The 24,983-nt window shown below is 45.3% G+C and overlaps 1 protein-coding gene across 14 annotated transcripts in view; it reads left to right on the top strand.

Annotated features, from left to right (window-relative positions):
- Positions 1-14,014: 14,014 nt before the first annotated feature.
- IWS1 (interacts with SUPT6H, CTD assembly factor 1) overlaps positions 14,015-24,983 on the top strand; it is a 58,784-nt gene continuing 47,815 nt past the window's right edge. For 13 of the 14 annotated variants that reach the window (XR_009211903.1, XR_009211907.1, XR_009211906.1 and 10 more), the window contains exons 1-2: positions 14,015-14,337; positions 16,710-16,825. Coding sequence is in view for 4 of the 14 variants with exons in the window: in XM_058434324.1 (XP_058290307.1) it covers positions 14,304-14,337; positions 16,710-16,825 (150 nt within the window). In the remaining 10 variants the exon portion in view is untranslated. The remainder of the gene's footprint in view (positions 14,338-16,709; positions 16,826-24,983) is intronic. The other variant, XM_058434326.1, reaches the window with a different exon arrangement.

Raw genomic sequence — 24,983 nt, 5'->3', positions numbered from 1 at the left:
AATCCGGGAGGGGGAAGTTGCAGTGAGCTGAGATCACGCCATTGCACTCCAGCCTGGGTGACAGGGCAAGACTCCATCTCAAAAAAAAAAAAAAAAAAAAAAAAAACAAACAGAAAAAAAACAGAAAAAGACACTTGCACATGCATGTTTATAACAGCACAATTCACAATTGCAAAGATATGGAACCAACCTAAGTGTCCATCAACTCACGAGTGGATAAAGAAAATGTAGTATACATACACCATGGAACACTACTAAGCCATAAAAGGCAATGAAATAATGTCTTGAGCAGCTACTTGGATAGAGCTGGAGGCCATTATTCTAAGTAAAGTAACTCAGGAATGGAAAACCAAATATCGTATGTTCTCACTTATAAATGGGAGCTAAGCTATGAGGCTGCAAAGGCGTAAGAATGATACAATGGCCGGGCGCGGTGGCTCATGCTTGTAATCCCAGCACTTTAGGATGCCGAGGTGGGCGGATCACGAGGTCAGGAGATCGAGACCACGGTGAAACCCCGTCTCTACTAAAAATACAAAAAATTAGCCGGGCGTGGTGGCGGGCGCCTGTAGTCCCAGCTACTCGGAGAGGCTGAGGCAGGAGAATGGCGTGAACCTGGGAGGCGGAGCTTGCAGTGAGCTGAGATTGTGCCACTGCACTCCAGCCCGGGCGACAGAGCGAGACTCCATCTCAAAAAAAAAAAAAAAAAAAAAGAATGATACAATGGATTTTGGGGACTTTCCGGGGAAGGCTGGAGCGGGGTTGAGCAATAAAAGGCTACACATTGGGTGCAGTGTACACTGCTGTGGTGATGGGTGCAAAAAAATCTCACAAATCACCACTAAAGAACTTATCCATGTAACCAAAAAACACCTGTACCTTAAAAACTATTGAATTTTTTTTTTAAAAAGAAATAACCCTCAAGGAAGTCCTTACTCATTCCTTTTTATGATGGTCCTCGAGAAGCCCCCTTCATGTAGAGATAGCCTGTGAGGTGCCCTCCCTTATGTAGAGATAGTCCTTGAGAAATCTTCCTTCCTTTTCTACAAATAGCTTTTTAGAAACTCTCCTGAATTTACTGTTACAGCCAATGTCGTTTTCTCCCTTTTTATCCCCTTCATGACATTGCAACAGGAAAGCTGGTCTTCTCCTTGGAAACTGGCTTGTGCCTAACTTGAGAACATTAGTAATCTTTACTGCATAGTTTTGTGCGTGACTATCTGGAAGTTCAGAACAAATTTTGTGTCTATGCCTAGCAAATATATAGGATTTTCTAACGTACATTTTGTTTACTAACATTTTCCCAGCTGCAGTGTATTTTCCTAACTTCATTTCTCCTACGTCCCAGCTTCTTATTTTATTTTTGATTCTGTTGTATTATAGGTATACTGTAAGCTGCCTCATATCACTCTGTTTTGTTTAGTATTTGAATAAGGCAGGCAATGGATGAAAGAGAACTTGACAGATACATATACTTGTGCATGAACCACTGCATTGTGGTTCCTTTTCATACCCTCAGTACTCTGTCCCCAGCCCCCAGAACAGAGTAGGAGCTCAGACAGACACTGTGCTGAAAGTTTTCCAGCACTTGCTCATTAGTTTGATCTGTAAAACAACCCTGCAAGGTAAGTGATGCTACTCCATTTGATAGATGAGGGAACTGAGGCTTAAGGCCCCACATTTGGTAAGTGAGTGAGTCAAGATTTCTTGACTCAAGATTTCTGCAGGGCCAGGTGCGGTGGCTCATGCCTGTAATCCCAGCACTTTGGGAGGCTGAGGAAGGTGGATCATATGAGGTCAGGAGTTCAAGACCAGCCTGGTCAACATGGTGAAACCCCATCTCTACAAAAATACAAAAATTAGCTGGGCGTAGTGGTGTGCGCCTGTAATCCCAGCTACTCGGGAGGCTGAGGGGGAAGAATTGCTTGAACCTGGGAGGTGGAGGTTGCAGTGAGCCGAGATCATGCCATTGCCCTCCAGCCTGGGCAACAGAGCCAGATTCCATCTCAAAAAAAAAAAAAAAAAAGGAACAAGATTTGAATCTGCAAATGTTTGGCTCCAAAGTGTTTGCTTATTCCACTTACCTCTCTCTCAGCTTGATCAGAAAGACCCTCTAGGTCGCACTGTCCGATATGGTAGCCACTAGCCACATGTGGCTATTTGAATTTAAATTAGCTGAATTAAAAATTCAGACCCTCAGTTGCACCAGCCACACTTCAAGTGCTCAACAGCCACATGTGGCTAGTGGCTACTGTTTTGGACAGTGCAGAAGAGAACATTTCTATCATCATGGAACGTTCTAGAGCATATCTTACCACTCCCCTCAACCGTATTTCATCCCTGCCAGGCGCCAACAGTGCCCAAGCCTTACTGGTACTTCCTTTGCTCTGTATCTTTGCAGATACCACTTCCTCCACCTGGAACATCCCCCATTCCCCACCCTCATCCTCACACCGTCCTCCCCTCACAGCCTGCTGCATCCCTTCCCACCCCTATCTGTCCTTGGCCCCAGGACCACCTTCTCTGACCACTCAATGCCAGAGGTCTGTGCCTCTGGTGTACGTGGGTCACTTTTCCTTTGCAGCCTCGCCTCCCCAGCTGGCAGTGAAGGAACACACTACACACTGCTGGAAAGGCAGACAACAGAGTCTACAATGACACTGGATTTGAAAACCTGACTTCATTCTGAGCTGGTCTTCTGCCGCTAGCTACTCCATTCATGCATTCAGCACGTGCCAACTGTGTCCATTCTCTGCTGAGGCCTGGGCTTGTGCAGGAGATGGAAAAACCCCAAGGAAACCCAGCCCAGGCTCTCGAGGAGCTCATAGTCCAGTGGCCTTGGTCAAGTCCTTCCTCCTCCTCCTCTTCCTCCTCCTATTCCTTCTTCTTATTCTTCTGTAGAGATGGAGTCTCCCCATGTTGTGGACTCAAGCAATCCTCCCACCTCAGCCTCTCAAAGTGCTGGGATTACAGGCATGAGCCACCACCATGCCCAGCCTCCTTTACCCTTCTTTATCTCTTCCGTGAAAAATGTGCTAAGATTCTGACTCTTCCTCCCTGAACAGCTTGTTATGTGGACCAAGAATGGGGACACAAGCATCATTTAAATACATGTGTTAAAGTAAAATGTATGGAGGCCATTGGTTTGGTCTGAGCTCCTACACAAGGCCAACAGACCAGACCAAAATGGAGTCACTCATGCTGAAGTTCCACACCACCAGGCCCAAACGAAGATTATCTGACCTTCCAAGAATCAGGAGAGAGGCAATAGCTGGAGCCCCATACAGGCCAGTTTCAGCGGGCATGATAAGGAAATTCCCTTAGCTCTAGCCTTTACAAGGAAAATAAATTGAAATGACTAATCCCCTTTTGTTTTCTGTTTCTCTCAGCCCCATTCTGTCTATAAAGCCAAACTCCTCTGCTCGGCTCATCAGAGCATTCATTATATTCTATAAATGGGGTGTTGCCCAATTCTAGAATTGCAAATAAAAGCCAATTAAGATCTTTAAGATAAATTTTTTATAATTTTGTCTTTTGACATATGTAAAACAGGAGGCAATATCAACACATATAGGTCATCCCTGAGGTGCCGCCTCTCCACAGAGCCCCGTGCTAAGAGCTGTGGATGCAGCAGGCCCCAAGACAGCCGTCTGGGGAGGATTCTCTTAGAGGTGGCATCTGAGGGACAGATGTAGGGCCCCCAGCAGGTCCAGAGAGATGGGGTGGGCTTCCTGCCCAAAGGGCTGATGAGCTGAGTGGTTACTAACAATGATTCACTGAGGGTGTGTGCGAATCTCAGAACTAAAATCCTAAACAAAGTTCAGGGGTCTGATAAATTAGAGCAAAATTCAAGTCCATGGTTACAAAGTGGAGCCTGAAGGGGAGGCCTCATCATGGGGAATTTGGGGGATCTGGGTGGAGGCCCCACACCCACCAGCTGTCTGACCTAGGCCAGCTCTCATGATCTCTGTGTCTCAAGTTTCGTCCTCTGTGAAATGGGAATGGGACACACACCACCTGGACAGCTCAAGGGGGACAGCCCATGTGAGCCCCAGTGCGGTCCCTCTCTTCAGCCACCTCTTCCCCCACCACCCCCCACCCCACCCCAGGCCTGTCCTGCCTCTCCCCAGGGTCCTAGCCTTCCAGAGGTGACTAAAGTCAATTGCCCAAGGTACATGGGTAAGGCGGATAAGCCTGGGCTTTGGAGTCGAATCTGGCTCTGCTTCTTCCTGTGGGCACCTTCACTTCCATGGTCCTCAGTCTTTGTGTCCATAAAATGGAGGCAATTCCACCACTGTGTTGCGAGGACTCAGTGGGATGTCACACATGGCACAGCTGACATCTAGCAGGGGCTCATCATGGGACCCAGGCTATCCATGATATCCCATGATTCCACAGTGAGGCCCTCCAGCTGTGAGGAGGCTTCAGGGTGGGAGCAGCCTTGGCACCTGCCGTTCCCCTCCTGCAGGGAGTTTGCCGTTCTACAGCAGAGGGCTAGACAGTTTCTCCCCGTCCTCCTCCTCCTCAGCCCCCCAGGGGCTGCCCTTCAGCCCGACGGACTGAGTCCCCTGCTGTGGTTTCTGGTTTCCAGGCTCCTGAAGGGCTTCTCCACTCTCCATCCCTCAGACCTGTTCCATCTTATTTCCAGAGCACCTGCCTCCTGCTCAGCGACCCTCTTCGGAGAGGTGACCCCCCACTCCCCGCTGGCAGACACGCCCCTGGCACGCCCTTACCTTGTCAGGATGGGGATCTGGCTGACTCCCTTTCCCCTCCACCCTGGGCACCCTGAAAGAGCCAGGAAAGGAGGCAGTGTTGGGTCTCCGGGTGTGTCAGGGAGTAAGGGATAGAGGAAGAAGAGGTAGGGCTCCAAGAGGAAATGACCGGGAGCACTCTGGGCCCACGTAATTTATTACAGGACTTTGTCCCTGGGCTCCAGTCACTCCCACACACCTCCCTCAGCCCCAGCTGGCAGAGCCTCATGACGTCTGCTCTTTAACCCAGGCCCCTTCTGCAGAGCAGCGATGCATGCTGCCCGGAGGCCACCAGGGTTTGCAGTCTGTGCACCTGCTCTGGCCACCAGCCAGATCCCATGGTGACAGTCAGGTGACCATCCAGGGGGCTCAGCATCTTTCCAGGTGCTGCATGGCAGGATCTCTGCCCCCAAGCACCCCAAGCTCTAACTGAGGGTGGTAGTATAATATGAAATACAGTATATTTGGTCCTTGTTCCCGGTTGGTGTCACAGAACTCCTAAAACCCTTAGAATTTCCTGAGTGATCGCCGGGCGCGGTGGCTCACGCCTGTAATCCCAGCACTTTGGGAGGCTGAGATGGGCAGATCACAAGGTCAGGAGATCGAGACCATCCTGGCTAACACAGTGAAACTCTGTCTCTACTAAAAATACAAAAAAAAAAAAAAAAAAATTAGCTGGGTGTGGTGGCGGGCGCCTGTAGTCCCAGCTGGAGGTTGAGGAAGGAGAATGGCGTGAACCGAGGAGGTGGAGCTTGCAGTGAGCCAAGATCAGGCCACTGCACTCCAGCCTGGATGACAGAGCGAGACTCTGTCTCCAAACAAACAAACAAACAAAAAATTTCCTGAGTGATCATCTCATAATGAGTCTGTCTAATAACACCTGAAGTTATGCTGAGGAGGTGACCATGTGGGGGCCCTACCTAGCCTCAGCATGGGGTCAGTCACCAGAAAGACCTAGTGAATAGAGGGTTGGAACTTTCAGCCCCGCCTACTGACCTCTGGGAAGGTAAAACTCTTGAACAAGATTTGATGAGCTTCCACACATCTGAGGTCCCTGGGGGGTAGCATGCGGGAGAGGGCATGGAAGCTCCATGCCCTTCCCACACAACTCACCTGTGAGTGTTTATTCGGCTGCTTGTCTGTAATCCTTTGTAAAATCTTTTCCCACGAACTGGTCAATATGAGTGCCGTCCTGAGTTCTGTGAGCTGTGCTAGCAAATCCAACCTGAGGAGTGGGGCATGGGAACCCCGATTTATAGCCAATTGGTCAGAAGTATAGGTGCCAACCTATGACTTGAGACTGCATTTGAAGTGGGGCAGTTTTGTGGGACTGAGCCCTTAACCTGTGGGATCTATGACCAGGTTGACAGTGTCTGATTGAATTGAATTATAGGACATCCAGACGGAGTCTACTGGAGAACTGCTTGGACACCTGGTCAAGAGAGTGTTCTGTGTTGAGTGTGAAAGGAGCATACACCTGGGGCAGGTCTGGGGCCATCAGGAAGCCTTAGAGACAAAGGCCATCGGACAACAAGGTTCCCAGGAGGGTACCTGGCAACAAACTGGGCAGGCTCGGGCTGCCACTTGATCAAGGGGGCTTTGGGCTTGAGGCAAATACAGACCATTTGGAAGGGAAGTGCATCAGGCAGTGGGCCCTGGGAGGGGTCAGACTGGAGGGGCCAGGCAGTCCCTGGAAGTAAGCATGAGGGCGAGGGGAGCTCATTTATGCAAGGCTATGAAGGTGGGTGGATAATAGGGGCAGGGAGTTACCTGCTCAGCCACAGGCCTTGTGTTGGGTCTGGTCATCTTCACAGTTGGCCCAACTAGAGTCAATCAGATTCCTTTCTTTTCCTTGGACTTGGAGGGACTTGGGAGCTGCAGGCAGAAATGTGGGAAAGAGCCATCGTCTTTTAGAACTGAGGTCAAGGCAGGGTGGCAACCCTGAATATGGACCTTTCGTGGGGACACAGACCAAGCGGTGGTGGGAGAGAAAAGGAGAGGTGGACAAGCTGCAGAGGTGGAGACCCAGTGGCTCCAGAGACAGAAGGAGACCCCCAATGCCTCAGGGTTTCCTGTGCCTCCTGTGGGTGGGCTCCATGGAGTTCCCAGTTTCCGTCTGTTAAATGCTCTTTTTGTTGACATTGCTTGAAGGAGTTTCTGTATCTTAAAACCAAATGGCCCATGCCAAAGACAGGGAACCGAGCTGGGAGATCCCTTGAAGGACCATTTGGAGGGAGCTGTGTGTTCTGAGTCTTTCAGGCAGCCCCCCGTCCCCTTTGTTCCCCCAGAACAGCCCCCCAAGTTCTGCCCTTGCTCTAACTAGCCTCCTGCTCCCTAAAATCTCGTCTAGTTTCCGGGTCCACACTCAGCTTTTTTGAGCTTCATGCTGCACGTGGTTTCTCGGGTTTAGAAAGATACCACTTAGCTCCTCTAGGGCTGACACTGCTGCTCCTGGCAGCTCCCAGAGATGGTGAACCACTTGCTCTGGGGCTGAGACTGAGTCCTCTTCGGACCTTTACTACTGCCCTCATGTAAGAAAATATTGGGGCAGAAAATTTGTGTGGACCAAAACAATCTGTAAGATGTTCCCATCCAGTTCTTACCTTATGCAAAATTTCACAGAAACACATTTTAGATACTGACATGCTATTCTCTGTCTCTCTCTCTTTTATGTTACATATTATATCACAAGAGCTTTCTGACACTGTACTAAACTTTTACCACTGGTCTTTAGAAACAGCGTGACAGTATGCCACACAAGTGCCCCATCATTCGTATACCCATCCTCCCTGGATGGACAGTGGGAGGTACCCAATCCTTTGCTATCACACACAACACTGCAATGAACATGTCTGTGCTCTCAGCATTGTTTGCATTTTGTCATTACGGAAGATTCCAGAGGGGGATCTTACGAAACAGTGGGCATGAATTTTTGGTTGCTAATCTTTCTGAATTGGCATGCCAAGTCCTCCCTCCCAGTCAAAACTGCGCCTATGATTGCAAGGACCTGGTCTGATTGCTGTGTTAGTTGGTGCAAAGGAGGACACCCTGAGGCATGGTTCTCCTGGAGCCTCAGGCTTTCCATAGCCAAGGGACCCCAAGCCCTGGAAATCCAGAAGATGCATTGGGGAAAGGCAGGGCAGGCTCTTCCTGGTAACATGGGTGACCAGGCTTGGCTGTCTCCCAGCCCAGTGCTACTTCCACAATTAGCGTAGTGCTGATTTCCCAAGAAGCAAATATTCTGCTAACCTCGAAAAATACATTTGTGAGCTGAGCTGAAATGAGCCCATGGACAACCTATGGTTCATTCCATTCCTGTCAGTGACCAAGCCCATTTTAGCGTCATCACAGCGGCTGACACAGAGCAAGCCTTTCGCTTCAGCTCTACCAGTATATCGTAGAGCTAACTGAAGTCGCTTGCTTATGGTGGCCCTAATCTTCCCATCTAGGCTACAGCAGCCAAATTATCCATTAACCCTATGAAATAGCAAGGTTGGCAGCATAGACCTCTGCGACTGAACTACTCTTTAGAACAGTTTTGAATTCTCAGTCTCAGAAAGAGCTAGCATGTGATGAGGATTTTCTCTGTGCTGTGGGCTCTTTGCTTGTACCATCTCACTCAACCCTCATCAAACCTCAACAAATGAGGGGTGCTTCTCCTCGTTTCATAGCAAGGAAGTTAAAGTCAAAGAGGTTATGAAACTTGCTTAGGCCACACGACCAAAAGTGGCAGAGGTGTGGTTTGAATTAGGGTGTACCTGATCCCATGGCCGGGGCTTACTGGGATGTATTATACCACGCCAACCCTCAGACAAACCAGACCCCCTCCTTCCTCACCCCAGTGATGCATGAGCCATCCTGTCTTCAGAGATTTTCAAAAAAAAAAAGGTGTTTCCCCAACTTGCTGGCCCTAGCCCAGAGTTTGAAAGGCCTTGCCCATTTTGTTGCCTTGGTTTCTGAGATGTTGGGGCAAGGGAATACCTGGGAAGAGAAGCAAGGCTTAAATGCTTCCCTGGAACCACAGTTGTGCACAGTACAAGAGAGTAGATCACGGGGCACATTCTGTCCTGTAGTTCAGGGTTTCTCAGTCTTGGCACTATTAGCATTTTGGACTAGATTATTCTTTGTCGGGGAATGAGAGGCGTTGTCGTGTGTACTGTAGAACATTTAGCAGCAGCCACTGGTTATGCCCCCACCCCTAGTGGTGACAAATCAAAATGTCTTCAGATATTATCGCCAAATGTCTCTGGGGGACAAAGTCCTAGTTGGGAACCAATATATAGTTCACAGGCCCAGGTGCCATTGGAGGCTGGGAGAAAGAGCAGGCCAACAACAACCAGAACGAATGTCCTCCCGGAAGAGGTGACCCTGACCCTTGGGCTCCTTCAGTGACAGGAAGATATGGCTCAGAGGGAGGGTACAGGGAAGATGAGTGCTTCCTGGAAGATCTTGGTTCTGACATGCCAAGGAGATGACTGTGTCATCAGGCATCCTCCTGGAACAGCAGCTTCAAGATAGCTGCTCCTAGACTGGGAAGGTCTTGGATCCAAAGTCCTGATGGGCCAGCTAAGCATCCACAGTCTCAGCCCAGGAGGAAAGGACTCATTTCTGGTGGTGCTTTTGTCACCATAAGCCCTCTGAGGAACCTACCTAGAGATTTGTCCAAGGCAGCAAGAGGGGGAAAGTAGGGGCACAAAATGAAAAGGCCACCTCCTCCTCTCTAGAGGGCTTTGGGCAATCCAGTGGATAAATCTGTCTCTTAGGCCCTGGCATTTAAACCTAGGTCACTGGCCATAAACATGGGACCTCTGTCCCATGACCAGGGTTAATGGTATATCCTGATGACTAATCTTACTGACTTGGGGAGACTGAGATACTGAGAAGGAAAAGCAAAACTTGCTTAGGTGTCAACTCAATAAACTAAATAACTGATGTTAATGATGCTAATTATGATGATAGTGATACTTTGCCTAGCTCTTGGAAGATAGTGATACTTTGCCTAGCTCTTCGTCTCATTGCTAAGAACTTCATTTCTGGGAAAAGAAGTACTGGGGTGGATTTCTTACCCTTGCCTGGAATACTGCATGTCCACCAAGATCACTTTCCTTTTCCTCTTGGTCCCACAGTGGACATACTCTTCCCTGCCTCACTCACAATTAGAAGAGGCCATAGAATGAGGGTAAGTGATATGCTCCAACTCCAGGCTAGACCCATTAAAACATCCTGCACCTTTCTACACACTCTCTTCTCCCATCTGCTGGTGGCATGCAGAGCATCCAGTAGGGGCTTCTGAGGCCCTGGGAAATGGTGGAGCCACAATATGGTAAGAGCCTGGATCCCTGAATGACTGCTAGGAGCAGAGTGCAACCTCCACCTCACCACCGACCCTACTGCCCATTGACAAGAGGAAGAAATAAACTATTATCGTGTCAAGCCACTGAAATTTGTTGATGTTGTTATAACAACATAACTACATGGTAGATTGTTAGCTTACCATGATTGAAACATTATCTTTCCATCCAAATCGGCCTTTGTTCTTCAGATATCACCTCAAGCACCCTCCCCCAAGGAAGCCAACCTGATTGTTCACTCTAGCCTCACCCTCCTTTTAATTCCCGTGGTACTTGTTACCCACATCACACAATTCACCTCTTAGCATTTTCTTTTTTCAAAGCAGTACTTCCTAATGAATTGTAAGCTTCTCAAGGCAGGAATCATGCGTTAGTTTTCTGTATCTTCACAATGCCTAATAATAATGATAATAGCTAACATATATATTGCTAATCTTAATAAGATGCATAAAATATGACTACACACAGAGTTTGAGTGTGCGGACAGCCACCCAGGAGACCTCAACTCCAAACGAATGGGTTCAGCGTTCCAAAGTGGAGAAGTTAAGGTTTTACTTATACAGAGAGAGACAGAAAAATTTTAGCAGGATTATAACATTTTCCATACAAGACAGTGCATATGTTATGGTGATCTGATTGGTTACATATTGCTGCATCCCAAGGAAGATGACATTATTACTCTGTAGAAGGGGCAGTGATCTGAGGGGGTTTTATCTCTGGCACCACTTAGTCTCAACTATTTACAGGGGGAAAAAAGGCAGAAGTTGCAGCTGCATGCCATGTGACTCAGGCTGCATAGTCACATTCCTCTCAAGACTCAGAACAATTTAAGTTCCAACAGCTTTAAGTTTGAATTATTTGGCTGGGTGCAGTGGTTCACGTCTGTAATCCTAGCACTTTGGGAGACTGAGGTGGGTGGATCACCTGAGGCCAGGAGTTCAAGACCAGCCTGGCCAACATGGTGAAACCCCATCTCTACTAAAAATACAAAAAATAGCCAGGCGTGGTGGTGCACATCTGTAGTCCCAGCTACTAGGGAGGCTTAAGCACGAGAATTGCTTGAACCCAAGAGGCGAAGGTTGCAGTGAACCAAGATTGTGCCACTGTGCTCCAGCCTGGGTGACAGAGCGAGACTCCATCTCAAAAAAAAAAAAAAGATGTTTGAATTATTTAATTTCACAATATTCTGTCCCAGGAATCATTATATAATAGATATAATTATATCATGTATAATATTATACATGTAATATATATATAACATATTATACATTATAATTATATATGTGCATTTAGCTTCATGACAACTCTGTGACATAAACAGTACTGTTATCCCCAACTTATAGATGAGGACGTTGAAGCACAGAGAGGTTCAGCAACTTGCTCAAGGTCACGCAGCTAGTAAGTTTCATTTGTGTCTTCCCTGGTAGGGCTTGCTAGTGGCTCAAGCACAAGCAGCTGGGTCAGACTTACAGACCTGGCTTCTCTGACATAGAAAAAAGCTAAGAGGACTTGAAACATGATTCAACCCTCTCATTTGATACATGTGGAAACTGAGGCTCATAGAAGGCTGGTAGCTTGTCCCAGCTCACCAAGTACAATAAGCCCAGTGATAGGCCCACAACCTAGGGCTCTAAGCCCCCAGTCTACAGCTCTGATGGTGCCAGGCTCTTTATATTATGTGGCCTCTTGCTCCCTGACATGTTCAGCAGATGGCAGTGTCTTCAGAGTGTCTCCAAATAAATCTTACATTCACTTAGGGAATGCAGCATCTCTGGGTTATCTGTTAAGGGAGGAAGCATTGTGGACCACTGCAAGTTTGCCTCTCCATTCTTCTCTGTCCTTAGTACCCTTGGCGTGGGAAACAGCCTATCTTCTGGGTGCCTCCCTACCACTGCCATGGGCCAACTGCACTGGGATGGGCTGTGAGGAGTAGGGAGATGGCAGTCCTGAAAATGTAAGGCAGCCAAGACTCAGAAAGACACATCTGTGCCACTACAGAATTTCTCTACCAGGATCCAGGAGGGACAGCCAGCTGGTAGGAAGGAGCTCTGGGAACTCTCCGTAAGCTGTGTTTACACTGACAAGCACACTGCTTTAACTAAGGCTCTGTATTCATTTGAAAGACGTGTCCTGTCTCACTAAATTGTTGGTTTTCTGAGTACAAAAATTAGATCTGATGCTTCTTTGCAGCCTTCTAGAGCTAAGAACGTTGTTGTGTGTCCAGAGTGTTTCTATCTATTCTCCAAACCACCAGTACAGTTAGTTTTAACGCTAAAATTCAGTAATTATCATCTGGCAATTGCATTGTTTATAACCCAACCACTTTCCTGACTGTTGGACTTACATCTCTGGTGAAACTAAAAGGTTCTCTTCCACTGAACCTCTTCCTGGAATTTCGATCTATTAATCCTGCTCCATTTGCATAGGTGTACTCTCACCTTCTCTTTAGAAGAGGGCTTAGAGCCTTGATATATTCTATCAAGTGATTTGGTTTCGGGCATTGCTAACTCTTTGTTCTTTTGATTCTCAAGGCTGCCTGAGAAGATGTCATTCCCACAGCTGAAAAGAAGGAATTTGGATTCAATGCTGTTTCCGCCACTTCGGAAAGGAATATCCATGAACTCTCTTGCAGGAAAACGGGAATTTCCAGAGAGAAACCACTTCTCCCCTTTCTTCTCTTCCCACGTCCTCTTCAGGAGCCTATAATTGGGCTCTGCCAGCATACTCTGACTGGCTAACGAAGGGTCAGATATCTGTAGTAGTAACAAAAAGCTGTCTTTCTACATGTCTACACCTCCTGGGGAGTCTTTGCTTAAACCTCTACTGGCCCTCCTCCGATCAAAAGGCAAGAATGGTCCCCTCTCTGTCCAAGACTAAAATGAACAAGTAAGGAAATGGATTTTACTCAGCCTATTGCAATAGGGAGAGCACTCCAGATATGATCAGTGTCTTGGCAGCGTAGTTTTGCCTTTTATAGGAAGGAAGGTGGGATGATTGACAGTTGGGATTGTTTTGCAATCAGGAGAAGTTTCAGTCGGATGAACAGAAAATGTTCTCTGTCTAACTAGCTGCGGGGGGAGAGTTCTAATCTCAACTAATCACTCGACATCATCAGCGGGAATTTGGAAGGTCTGTTTGACTTTATTAACAGGCTCAGAATAAAGGGGAAAGGTCTCTGGCCTTGTCGCAGGCAAACAAGGGGGTCATCTGCACGCGTTTTATCTGAGTCACATGGAGACGGGTGGTTCTTTACAGTGTGCCGTTCCAGAAACACAAATAGATGAGGGGGTTTCTTAATCACTGCTGTTTTCCAGGAACACAGGGCTTAGGTAAAGTTCAACTTCATCTTCCTCGGTGTTTCATCAGGGGAACCCTTCTGGAAGCAAAGATGTGTACTTCTTACTGTTGGCTACATGGCTTCTTAACAAGGAAATTAAATAGTTGTTTAGAATGAAAGAGAGGAAGACGCCGGGAGAGGAGGCGCTGTGGATCGCGCCAGTTAGTAACGCTTCACAGCTCGCGGGCGTCATACTACAAGTCCCAGTGAGCAACGCCCGCTTTCTTGCCTACTACGGGCGGGAACCAGGCGCCTCGGGGCCTGACGGAAACGACAGTGGTTTGGCTGAATGACGGAAAAGTCATTTGAGCAGGTCTTCATTTTTCGGAAGAGTATCTCAAAAGCTCTTCAAACAAGGCACAGACACAGAATCTAGGAAATGACAATCAATTATAACGTTATTTTCACGGGGGCCAGCCAGGATCCACCCAAGGAAGGTATTTAACTAAAGCCCGAGTTCCAGCTCAATTTTCCCAGGAGTCTCCTTTCCGGCCGTGCCTTGCGTCATTGCTGTTGCGTCTTCTCATTGGCCGGTTGACGGGTTGTGGCGCCTGCGCGCTGCATTCCTTTGAGGGTCGTGGGCAGACGCCATTTTGGCCCCAGCGGTGCTTCTAGGAAGTAGAGCGCCGGCTCGCATTCCTGCCCGCCCGCCAGCCTGCCGGGTACGGCCTTTTCTGCCGGGGCTTCCAGGTCAAAGCATTCACCTTTGCCTCTGCCGCTTTCTTACCCTCCGCACCCGTTAAGTTCTCCGGTCGGGCGGGAGTCTCTGAACACTTAGCCGCGCCATCCGGGGTCACACCGCCTGGAAGGAGGTGACGGGGGCGGCGCGGGGCGCGGACACTCCCCGCTGAGAGTCCGCCTGCCATGGACTCGGAATATTACCGCGGCGACCAGTCAGGTGGGGCAGGGACCTGGGGGACCGGGCTGGAAGGCGGAGCAGTTACTCGGTGGGGCTTGGCCTGGCACCCAGCGGGTGGGGGCAAGGAAGCCCCCGAGACCTTCCCTCCCACGACCCGGCCCGAGGAGGGCAAGAGCCCTCTGACCAGCTGCAAGCGTCGAAGCTAGAACGTTGGAGAGGGGATTCTGGTGGGAAAGCTTTCTTCTGAATCGGCGAAGGTTTTTGCTGAAATTGGGAAGTCACTTTCATATATTAAGCTCCTATTGTGTGCAAAGTGCTAGGGAAGGAGAGGTGTCTTCTGTTAAGATAGTTTTCAGTAGTTGAGTAGTTGGAGAATCCAAGGGGCGATGGGGCGGGGGATCCTTCCTGTACTTTTCACTCCTAGTTAGGAGTGTTTTAATCTTGCCTGCTACACCGGACGTAAGTGCAGGACCCATGTTTCAGTTGCATGCATAGAGTAAGGAATGCGCTTCTGGCACTTACTGGTGATTTTTGTGCCTTTCCTCCACCTTAAGATCGTTCCTCTTAATCCTCACCGAAGTTTGGTCTCCTTTCTTTACTGTTTGTTTATTCCGTAAACTCTTACTGGGGCCTACTCTGCTGGCACGGTGCTCGGCACCTGAGATTAAGGATAAGTGAGACAGAACCTGGTGTGGGAAACACGTTGCATTTGCTTTCCGTTTGTGTGCTAGTTCTATTGGGGCGTTCTGTTACAAAAGTTCTTAAATACACCATAAATAAATACACCCTCTCTGTACCCACAAAAATTGAAAATTAAAAAGAAAACTTGAGTGCTTAAATAATTGTTTAAGCCTTAAGCCCTTTACTCTTTTGAGTTCATTGCTTTTCCTTACATAGGACAGTGAATTGTAATGACTGCAAAGGGTTTCCAAGCATGCACTGCTTAAAAATACTTTCCTAAGCCAGGTGCGGTGGCTTATGCCTGTAATCCCAGCACTTTGGGAGGCGTAGGCGGCCGATGGCTTGAGCCCAGGAGTTCGAGACCAGCCTGGGCAACATAGTGAGACCAACACCACCCCCACCCCCCTACTTCGTCTCTACAAAAAATGCAAAAATTAGCCGAGTGTGGTGGCGTACACCTGTAGTCCCAGCTACTCAGGAGGCTGAAGTGGGAGGATCTTTTGAGCCCTGAGCCTGGGAGGCAGAGGTTGCAGTGAGCCGAAGTTGCACCACTGCACTCCAGCCTGGGCGACGGAGCAAGACTCTGTCTCAAAAAAAAAACAAAAACAAAAAAACACTTTCCTGATACTTTCAAAATAGCTTTTTTTCCATTCATTTGTGTTTTTAAGTTACTTTTTAAAAAGTAGACCGGGCACGGTGGCTCACGCCTGTAATCCCAGCACTTTGGGAGGCCGAGGTGGGCAGATCACCTGAGGTCAGGGGTTTGAGACCAGCCTGGCCAACATGGTGAAACTCCGTCTCTACTAAAAATACAAAAAATTAGCCAGGCGTGGTGGCGGATGCCTGTAATCCCAGCTACTCAGGAGGCTGAGGCAGGAGAATCACTTGTTGAACCTGGAGGGTGGAGGTTGCAGTGAGCTGAGATCACGCCATTGCACTCCAGCCTGGGCAAAAAGAGCAAAACTGTGTTTCCAAAAAAAAAAAAAAAAAAGTATTTATATGTAATACATTAAAATACGATTTTACTCTGTATTTTTTAAAGTATTGGGGCTGCGTGTAATCCCAGCACTTTAGGAGGCAAAGGCAGGAGGATTGCTTGAGGCCAGGAGTTTGAGACCAGCCTGCACAACATAGCAAGACCCCATCTGTACAAAAATATAAAAGCAAGTTAGGTAACAGTTTGTATTTACCATTTTATATATGCTTTTCTTGAATGGATTTTCACTAGTTTTGTACTGGAGTTCTTGTGTTCTTCATTTGTAAACAAATACTTGCTGTATATCAGGTACTAGGCAGTGTTCTGGGCTCCAGAGATAAAGCAGTGAACCAAAATCCCTGTTCTTGTGGCATTTTCATTCAAGTGAAGAAGACCCACGTTAAACAAAATAACTTCAGATAGTGTATTAGAAGGTGGTAAATGCCATGGAGAGAAAGACCCAATTTTAACATGAAGTTGAAATAAATTGTTGACTTGGTGTTTAGTGTTGTTTCTTAAGCTACAAATTGTTTTTATGGTGTAGTTTTGCTTCCACATACTTCACAGTACATGTTATGATTGTTGGTGTTTGTATGAGTATTGTATTACCTTATTGAAAATATTAGCATCTTTAGTTAATGCTTCCTCAGTGGTAACTTTTGCACTTACGTTATTCTTGATTCAGTGTGTTCATTTCACTGTAGATGTCATTCATCTTACACCATAAGTTGGTTTTTGTTTTGTTTTTAATCAGATGATGGTGGTGCTACCCCAGTACAGGATGAACGGGATTCAGGGTCAGACGGTGAGGATGATGTAAATGAGCAACACTCCGGATCAGACACTGGAAGTGTAGAACGTCATTCAGAGGTATTGGCTAACCAACATCTTTGGGAGGGCATTTCCCTTGCGTTCTGTGAGATCCGTTATATCATAGGAGTTACAGAATCTAGGGGACAGAGTTTAGGGTTTAATCTCTGAGAGTAAAGGAGCATAAGTTAATAGAAAACTGCTTGAAAAATAAATAGGGATGGTCTGGTTACTGTTGAAATCACAGTGAAATATGTTCTGATTGGGTCACATTTCAAATGTTAGGCAGTTTTCAACTGTGCATATTGATTCAGAAAATGGGCCCGGCCTTTAATATTTGACTAAGTTTCCCTATTCTGCAATAATGTCATAGTGGGGCATTGAGCATTTGCAATCTGAAGCAGTACCACTTGAAATGGAAAGTTATGGGGGTTATCACCTGTCAAAATTTATGTCAGCATTTGCCCTTCTGATTTTGAACTGTTACAGTATATATAATGTATGTAATAATAATGCTTTTTTTTTTTTTTTGAGACAGAGTCTGACTGTGTAACACAGGCTGGAGTACAGTGGTGAGATCTTGGCTCACTGCAGCCTCTGCCTCCTGGGCTCAAGCCATCCTCCCACCTCATAGCCTCCCAAGTAGCTGGGACTGCAGGCACAGGTCACCACGTCCAGCTATTTTTGTTTTCTTGGTAGAGATGGGGTTTCACCCTGTTGGCCAGGCTGGTCTCAAACTCCTGACCTCAAGTGATCCGCCCACCTCAGCCTCTCAAAGTGGTAGGATTACAGGCGTAAGCCACCACACCCGGCCTGCAAATATAATTTTAACAGCTGTTTTTGTTTAATAATACAGAGTAGTATTGGGTTTTGTGTACATTTTAACGTATTTGCCCTAATACATAAATATTTCAGAACTGCTTTATTTTCCTGTTTATACATCATGTTAAGATAAAATTGGGAAATTTTTCAGTAAGTTCGCCGTTAAGTCTTTGGTAGATACGACTGAAACAAATAGGAATGATAAAGATGGAAAGATTTAAGAACTTTCTATGCCTTATATTTTTCTTGATTACACATATGCAGAAAATTGTCCAATTTTTAGTAGGTATGATTAGAGATTATATTGGCTCTGTCCTTTGACAGCAACATTAGCATATCATACATTCAACAGGTATTTATTGAGCACCTAATATGTGTCAGATTCTTTTTGCAGGTGTTTTGGACTTATCAGTGACTAGAAGTTGAAATCCTTCTCTTCTTAGGTTTGTTTTTCCAGTAGAGGGAGAAAGACATTAAGCAATAAACATTTTATTTTTAATTGTGTAGTCTGCTAGAAGATAACAAATGCTGTGAAGAAAACAGATAATTAGAACAGAACAAAGGATGGAGGGCAGGCTTTGGTGTTAAATAGGGACCATATAGGTCTTTTATTAAGAAAGTGGCATTTGAACTAAGGTGTGAAGGGAGGCAAAGGAATAGCCGTGTGGATATGGACGTTTAGGGGAAGAATAACCCTGGCAAAGACCCCAAGGTGAGAGTGTGCTTGATATCTTCAAGGAGCCAGTGTAACTGAAGTGGAGTCATTAAGGGGTAGGGGAGGTCAGAGAACTAAATGGGGGTGTGGAAAAGGCTCATCTTTTATATATTTTGATGTCACTCAGGTTTTTTCTGTGCTTTTAAACATGCAGAATAAATTCCAATATTTTAATTGATAGTTGGAAGTTACTTAATGTATATGTTGTTACAGCCAGTGCATTTAGTGCATGATATTTTAAGTTTACACTTTGGAAAAAGCATTCAGAGATTAACCACTGTCAGTTTAGAGCCCAGTAGGGTAGTCATCTCATGGCCTCATGGTGCAGTTACAAGTTCAGGTTACCCTAAGCATCTTTATTTTTTTAATAATATGGATTTTAAGTAAATAAATATGCCTGTTTTTGAAAATTTGGAAATCACAGACTGTCCCAGACTTAAACTATAGTTTGACTTAAAAATTTTCAACTTTGCGATGTTGTTGCAAGTGCTGTATGCATACTTTGAGTACCCATACAGCCGTTCCATTTTTTCACCGTATTCAGTAAATTACATGAGATACTCAACATTCTATTATAAAATAGGTTTTGTGTTGGGTGATTTTGTCCAACTGTAGACCTTACCTCTGTAAGTGTTTGGAGCACATCTAAGGTAGGCTAGGCTAAGCTGTGATGTTTAGTAGATTAGATGTATGAAATGCATTTTTGGCTTAATTATATTTTCAGCTTACTATGGGTTTATCAGGCTATAACCCCACAATAAGTTGAGGCGCTCCTGTATCTGTAAAGTTTAAAGAAAAAAATTAAAACCAGCATAGTCCAACTACAGAAATGACTATGAGCCTTTTCACATTATTTCTCCTGCAGTTTCATTCTGTCCCAGGTATATGACGTCTATATATTTTAACTTTACTTGAGATGTTATTATATTTATTTTGTGTCTGTCTTTCTATCTATATATTTTGAGACAGAGTCTCGCTCTGTCCCAGGCTGGAGTGCAGTGGCGTGATCTTGGCTCACTGAAACCTCTGCCTCCCAGGTTCAAGCAATTCTGCCTCAGCCTCCAGAGTAGCTGGGATTACAGGTGTGCGCCACCACGCCTGGCTAATTTTTGTATTTTTAGTAGAGACAGGGTTTCACCATGTTGGCCAGGCTGGTCTCAAACTCCTGACCTTGTGATCCACCGGCCTTGGCCTCCCAAAGTGCTAGGATTACAGGTGTGAGCCACTGTGCCCAGCCTATATATTATTTTTATCTCTTAACTTAAGATGATACTTTTAAGTGTTTCCCCATGTCATTAAAGATTCTCAATAAGCATAATTTTTAATGGTTTCACAATATGGATGCAGCATCACTTATTCAGCAATTTTCTAATTGTTGTCACTTATGCTGTTTAGCTATTGTGTTAAATAACTGAAGCTGCCCTGAAGATTTTTGTACATAAACATTTGTGATCATTTTTTATTGTTTACTTAGAAAGCTGCCAAGAGAATTACTGAGATTAGAGACTAAGACATTTTAAGGCTTTTCATAGAAATTCCTCTCCAGGAAGGTTATGCTAACTTGCTAAACCACTAGTACTTCAAGAGTGCCAGTTGTACTGTGTGTAAGTGTTCAGTTCTGTATTAATGTTCTTTTGCCTGTTTAAAATGGCTTTTAAGAAGACATTTTGTTTTCTCATTAAAAATTTTTTTTAGAAGTAATGGGATGTTAAAAGAGTACGGTTGCATTAAATGAAGCAGTGCAAAGGCCGGGCGCGGTGGCCCATGCCCGTAATCCCAGCACTTTGGGAGGCCGAGGTGGGCGGATCATGAGGTCAAGAGATCGAGACCATCCTGGCCAACATGGTGAAACCCTGTCTCTACTAAAAAATACAAAAATTAGCCAGGCGTGGTGGTTTGCGCCTGTAGTCCTAGCTACATAGGAGGCTGAGGCAGGAGAATCTCTTGAACCCGGGAGGTGGAGGTTGCAGTGAGTAGAGATCACGCCACTGCACTCCAGCCTGGCGACAGAGTGAGACTCAAAAACAAAAACAAAACAAAAAAAATGGGGCAGTACAAATTACAGGTCCAAAGACTAAAAGATACTAGTTTCCTCTTGAGGTTGTAACAACTTGATACAACTTGGTGACTTAAAACAACGAAAAATTATTATCTTATAATTCTGGAGGTCAAGTCCAAAATGGGTCTCGCTGGACTAAAATCAAGGTGTCAGAGGGCTGTGTTCTTCTCTGAGAGAAGATACATTTCCTTGCTTTCTTCAGTTTGTAGTGGCTACCTGCATTTCTTGGCTGAGGCTCTTTCCTCCATCTTCAAAACCAGCAGCATAGCATCTTCACAACTCGTTTTCTGACCTCTTGTTTCTGTCATCATATCTCTCTCTTACTCTGACCTTCCTGCATCCCTCTTGTAAGAACCTTTGTAATTATAATTGGGCCTACCTGGATAATGCAGGGTAATGTCCCTATTTCAAGGTCTTTACCTTAATTACATCTACACAGTCCCTTGCATGTAAAGTGACATATTCACAGGTTCCAAGGGTTAGAACATGGACATTTTTGGGGGGCCATTATTTTGCTACCATAAGATGGTACTCACAGCATAATTTTCCCAATAATGGTACTTTTTTTTTTTTTTTTAAACCCCTCATCTGTATTTTAGAATTTAGGCTAGTATTTTTTTTTTAATTCATTTCACCTATAGTATTTACTCAGTACACACACACACACACACACACACACACACACACACACAATCTTTAAGATAGTGGTCAGTATAGGAAATACTGGTAAGATTTTGAAGACCAGCAATTTTTGCAGATTTCTTAACCACTTTATTAGAAAGCTCCTTTAGTTATTAAAAAAAAACTTATTTTTTCTTAAAGTAATTGTATATGTCTATAAATAATCTCAGACAGGTGACAGAACAAGTCTCTTATCAGACTACCTTAAGAAAACAAGAGTTTACTGTAACACATGTATGTAATAGGCTGTAAATCTTTCTGTCTAGGTAGCTTGTTCTGTCCATCTGTCATTGATGGGCCTGCCTAATGGCCATTTCTAATAACATCTCTGTTTATTCTTGTATGGTTGGCTTTATTTTTTTCTCCAAGATTTGAAAAACACTCAGTAATCAAGATAAATGATATTTTAAAACTCAAAATTAATGCAAAAAAATGAGCAAAATATCAAAATCTTAAAGTTAGGATCAGTAACAATGCTGTGTTGGTCTATATTTGAGCCAGAGAGAAAAGGAAAAACCAGTACCAGTTACCTTGTCTTCACGTTTTAAATATTTTGTTCATCATGGGTTTTTTTGCACCAACGTTGATCTTTAAAAAGATCACCTGTCTTGGGCCGGGCACGGTGACTCATGCCTGTAATCCCAGCACTTTAGGAGGCTGAGTTGGGTGGATCACCTGAGGTCAAGAGTTTGAGACCAGCCTGGCCAACGTGGTGGTGAAACCCCGTCTCTACTAAAAATACAAAAAATTAGCCAGGCATGGTGACAGGCTACTATAATCCCAGCTACTCGGGAGGCTGAGGCTGGAGAATCGCTTGTACCTGGGAGGCAGAGGTTGCAGTGATCTGAGATTGCGCCATTGTACTCCAGCCTGGGCAACAAGAGCAAAACTCTGCCTCAAAAAAAAAAAAAAAAGAATCACCTGTCCTTTAAAAAGCAGCTTTTCTTTTCTTTTCTCGTTTTTTTTTTTTTTTTTTTGAGGCAGAATCTTACACTGTCGCCCAGGCTGGAGTGTAGTGGCACAATCACAGCTCACTGCAGCCTCAACCTCCCAGGCTTAAGTGATCCAGACCTCAGCCTCCCAAGTAGCTGAGACCACAGGCATGTGCCAGTATGCCCAGCTAATTTTTGTAGTTATAGTAGCAATGGGGTTTTGCCATGTTGCCTAGGCTGATCTCAAGCTCCTGGGCTCAAGCCATCTACCCGCCTTGGCCTCCCAAAGTGCTGGGATTACAGGTATGAGCACCGTGCCTGGCCCAAAAAAGGGCTCTATTGAGATCAATTTACGTACTATACAATTTGTGCAATTCAGTGATCTTTAGTATTTTGTAGTAGCCCAGCTGTCGCCACAGTTGGTTTTAGAATTTCATCACCTAAGAAACGCTTTTTTTTTTTTTTTTTTTTTTTTGAGACGGAGTCTTGCTCTGTGCCCCAGGCTGGAGTGCAGTGGCGCGATCTTGGCTCACTGCAAGCTCCGCCTCCCGGGTTCACGCCATTCTCCTGCCTCAGCCTCCCGAGTAGCTGGGACTACAGGCGCCCGCCAACACACCCGGCTAATTTTTTGTATTTTTAGTAGAGACGGGGTTTCACCGTGTTAGCCAGGATGGTCTCGATCTCCTGACCTCGTGATCCGCCCGCCTCGGCCTCCCAAAGTGCTGGGATTACAGGCTTGAGCCACCGCGCCCGGCCAGAAACGCTTTTGCTGTTACCTTTCTAACCTCTTCCCTTTGCCTACCCCTCCCCACCCCACAGTCCTCAGCAACCACTAATATACTTTCTGTCTCATAGAGTCCCTGTTCTGGACATTTCTTACAAATGGAATGGTAAAATATGGTCTTTTGGACTTATTTCACTTAGCATAATGTTTTCAGCGTGTAGCCATGTTGTAGCACGCATCAGTACTTCATTCCTTTTTGTGGTAAATAATAGTCCGTTATATGGATACACTACATTTTATTTGTCCATTCATCAGCTGATGACATTTGGATTGTTTCTTTTGGTATTATGAATAATGCTGCTATAAACATTTGTGTACAAATTTTTTGTAGACGTATGTTTTCAGTTCTCTTGGGTTTATTCCTAGGGAGGTAATTGCTGGCTGATAACGTAATTCTGTGTAATCATTTGAGGAACTGCCAGATTATTTTCCACAGTGGTTACACCATTTTACATTCACACCAGCTGAGTATCAGGGTTCTGATTTCTCCATACTCTTGTCGGCAATTATTACCTGACTTTTTGGGGTGTAGTTTTATTCTTTGCATTGGCTGTCTAGTTGTCCCATTGCCATTTGTTGAGAAGACTGTTCTTTCCCCATTGGATGGTCTTGGCATCCTTGTTGAAAATCTGTTGACCATAGGATATATGGCTTCATTTCTGGACTTTAATTCTGGACTTATTCATATCTGCATCTATCCTTGTGCCTGTACTAGTGTATTAACTAGTATTGCTTTGTAGTATGTTTTGATATTGGAGAGTATGAGTCCTAATTTGTTCTTTTTCAAGATTCTTTTAGCCAATCTGGGTCCCTTGGAGTTACCTGTGTATTTTAGAATCAGTTTGTTGATTTCTGCAGAGAAGTAAGCTGGGATTCTGATGGGGGATTGCACTAAATCTGTAGACCAGTTTGGGGAATATTGCCATCTTCATAGCTTAAAGTCTGTTCATCCAAGAACATGGGATGTCTGTTTAAGTGTTTAATTGCTTTTAACAGTGACTTACAGTTTTCTGTGTATACATGTTGGATTTCTTTGTTAAATTTATAAATATGTTATTCTCTTTGATGCTTAGTAAATGGAATTATTTTATTAATTTCATATTCATATTGTTCCTAAACATTTTTCCTATTATTTCTAATTTTATTTCATTGTGGTGGGGGAACAAACCTTGTATATTGCTATTCTTTTAAAAGTTTGTTTTAGGGCCTAGCACATAGTCTATCCTGGAGAATGTTCTATGTGCTTAATAAGAATATATATTGTTGAATAAAGGTTTTTTTTTTTTAAGTCTCTTCTGTTGCCTAGGTTGGAGTGCAGTGGTGTATTTGTGGCTCACCTTGACACAGCGGGCATGTGAAAAAATTATGACTTATTGTAATGTTGAACTCCTGGGCACAAGTAGTCTTCCCACCTCAAACCCCTGAGTAGCCAGGACTACAGTTGCGTACCATCATGCCTGGCTAATTTTAAAATTTTTGTAGAGATGGATTTTGCTATGTTGCCCAGGCTGGTCTTGAACTCCTGACCTCAAGTGGTTCCTCCCACCCTGGCCTCTCAGCAGTACTGGGATTACACATGTGAGCCGTTGTGCCAGGCCTATTTCTTTAGATACCTGTTTGATTTAGTTATAGTATTGTTGAAGTCCTCTTTTTTTTCTCATTAAGCTTATGTCTAGTAATTCTACTCAGCTGTTTTCTCCTTTTCTATTTTGTGTGTATGTATTGGGGGTGGGGGGGGGCGGAGTCTCACTGTCGCCCAGGCTGGAGTGCCATGACGCAATCTCGGCTCACTGCCCAGGTTGAAGAGATTCTCCTGCCTCAGACTCCTTAGTGGTTGGGACCACAGGCATACACCACACGCCCAGCTAATTTTTGTGTTTTTTGTAGACATGCAGTTTCACCACGTTGCCTAGGCTGCCTTCGGTATTTTTTTAAGCACTGAGCTCTGGGTAGGGGATGGAGGAGTGGGAATGAGTTAGTAACCTGAGATCTTTTCAGCTTGCATCTCTTGGCATGGTCTCACAAGCCAGCCCAAGGGTGATTAGGGCCCCAGTATTCTCAGTGTGGTCCACCCAAGGTAGAGCCTTCTTTAAGCAAGTGAGGGTTGGGCAAAAGATGGGAATCTCCACTTCTCAAATGCAGTCTTTCGGAACTTAGCCACAGCAACAGGCGCTGGGGAGCCGGATGGGAGATGCTGATGCCCTGCTCTTCCTGGGAAGGAAGCC

Source organism: Hylobates moloch, unplaced genomic scaffold (assembly GCF_009828535.3).
Source record: "Hylobates moloch isolate HMO894 unplaced genomic scaffold, HMol_V3 SCAFFOLD_24, whole genome shotgun sequence".
NCBI classification, from domain to species: domain Eukaryota; kingdom Metazoa; phylum Chordata; class Mammalia; order Primates; family Hylobatidae; genus Hylobates; species Hylobates moloch.
Note: the sequence above shows the minus strand (reverse complement) of the source record. Positions and strands in the feature narration are given on the sequence as shown.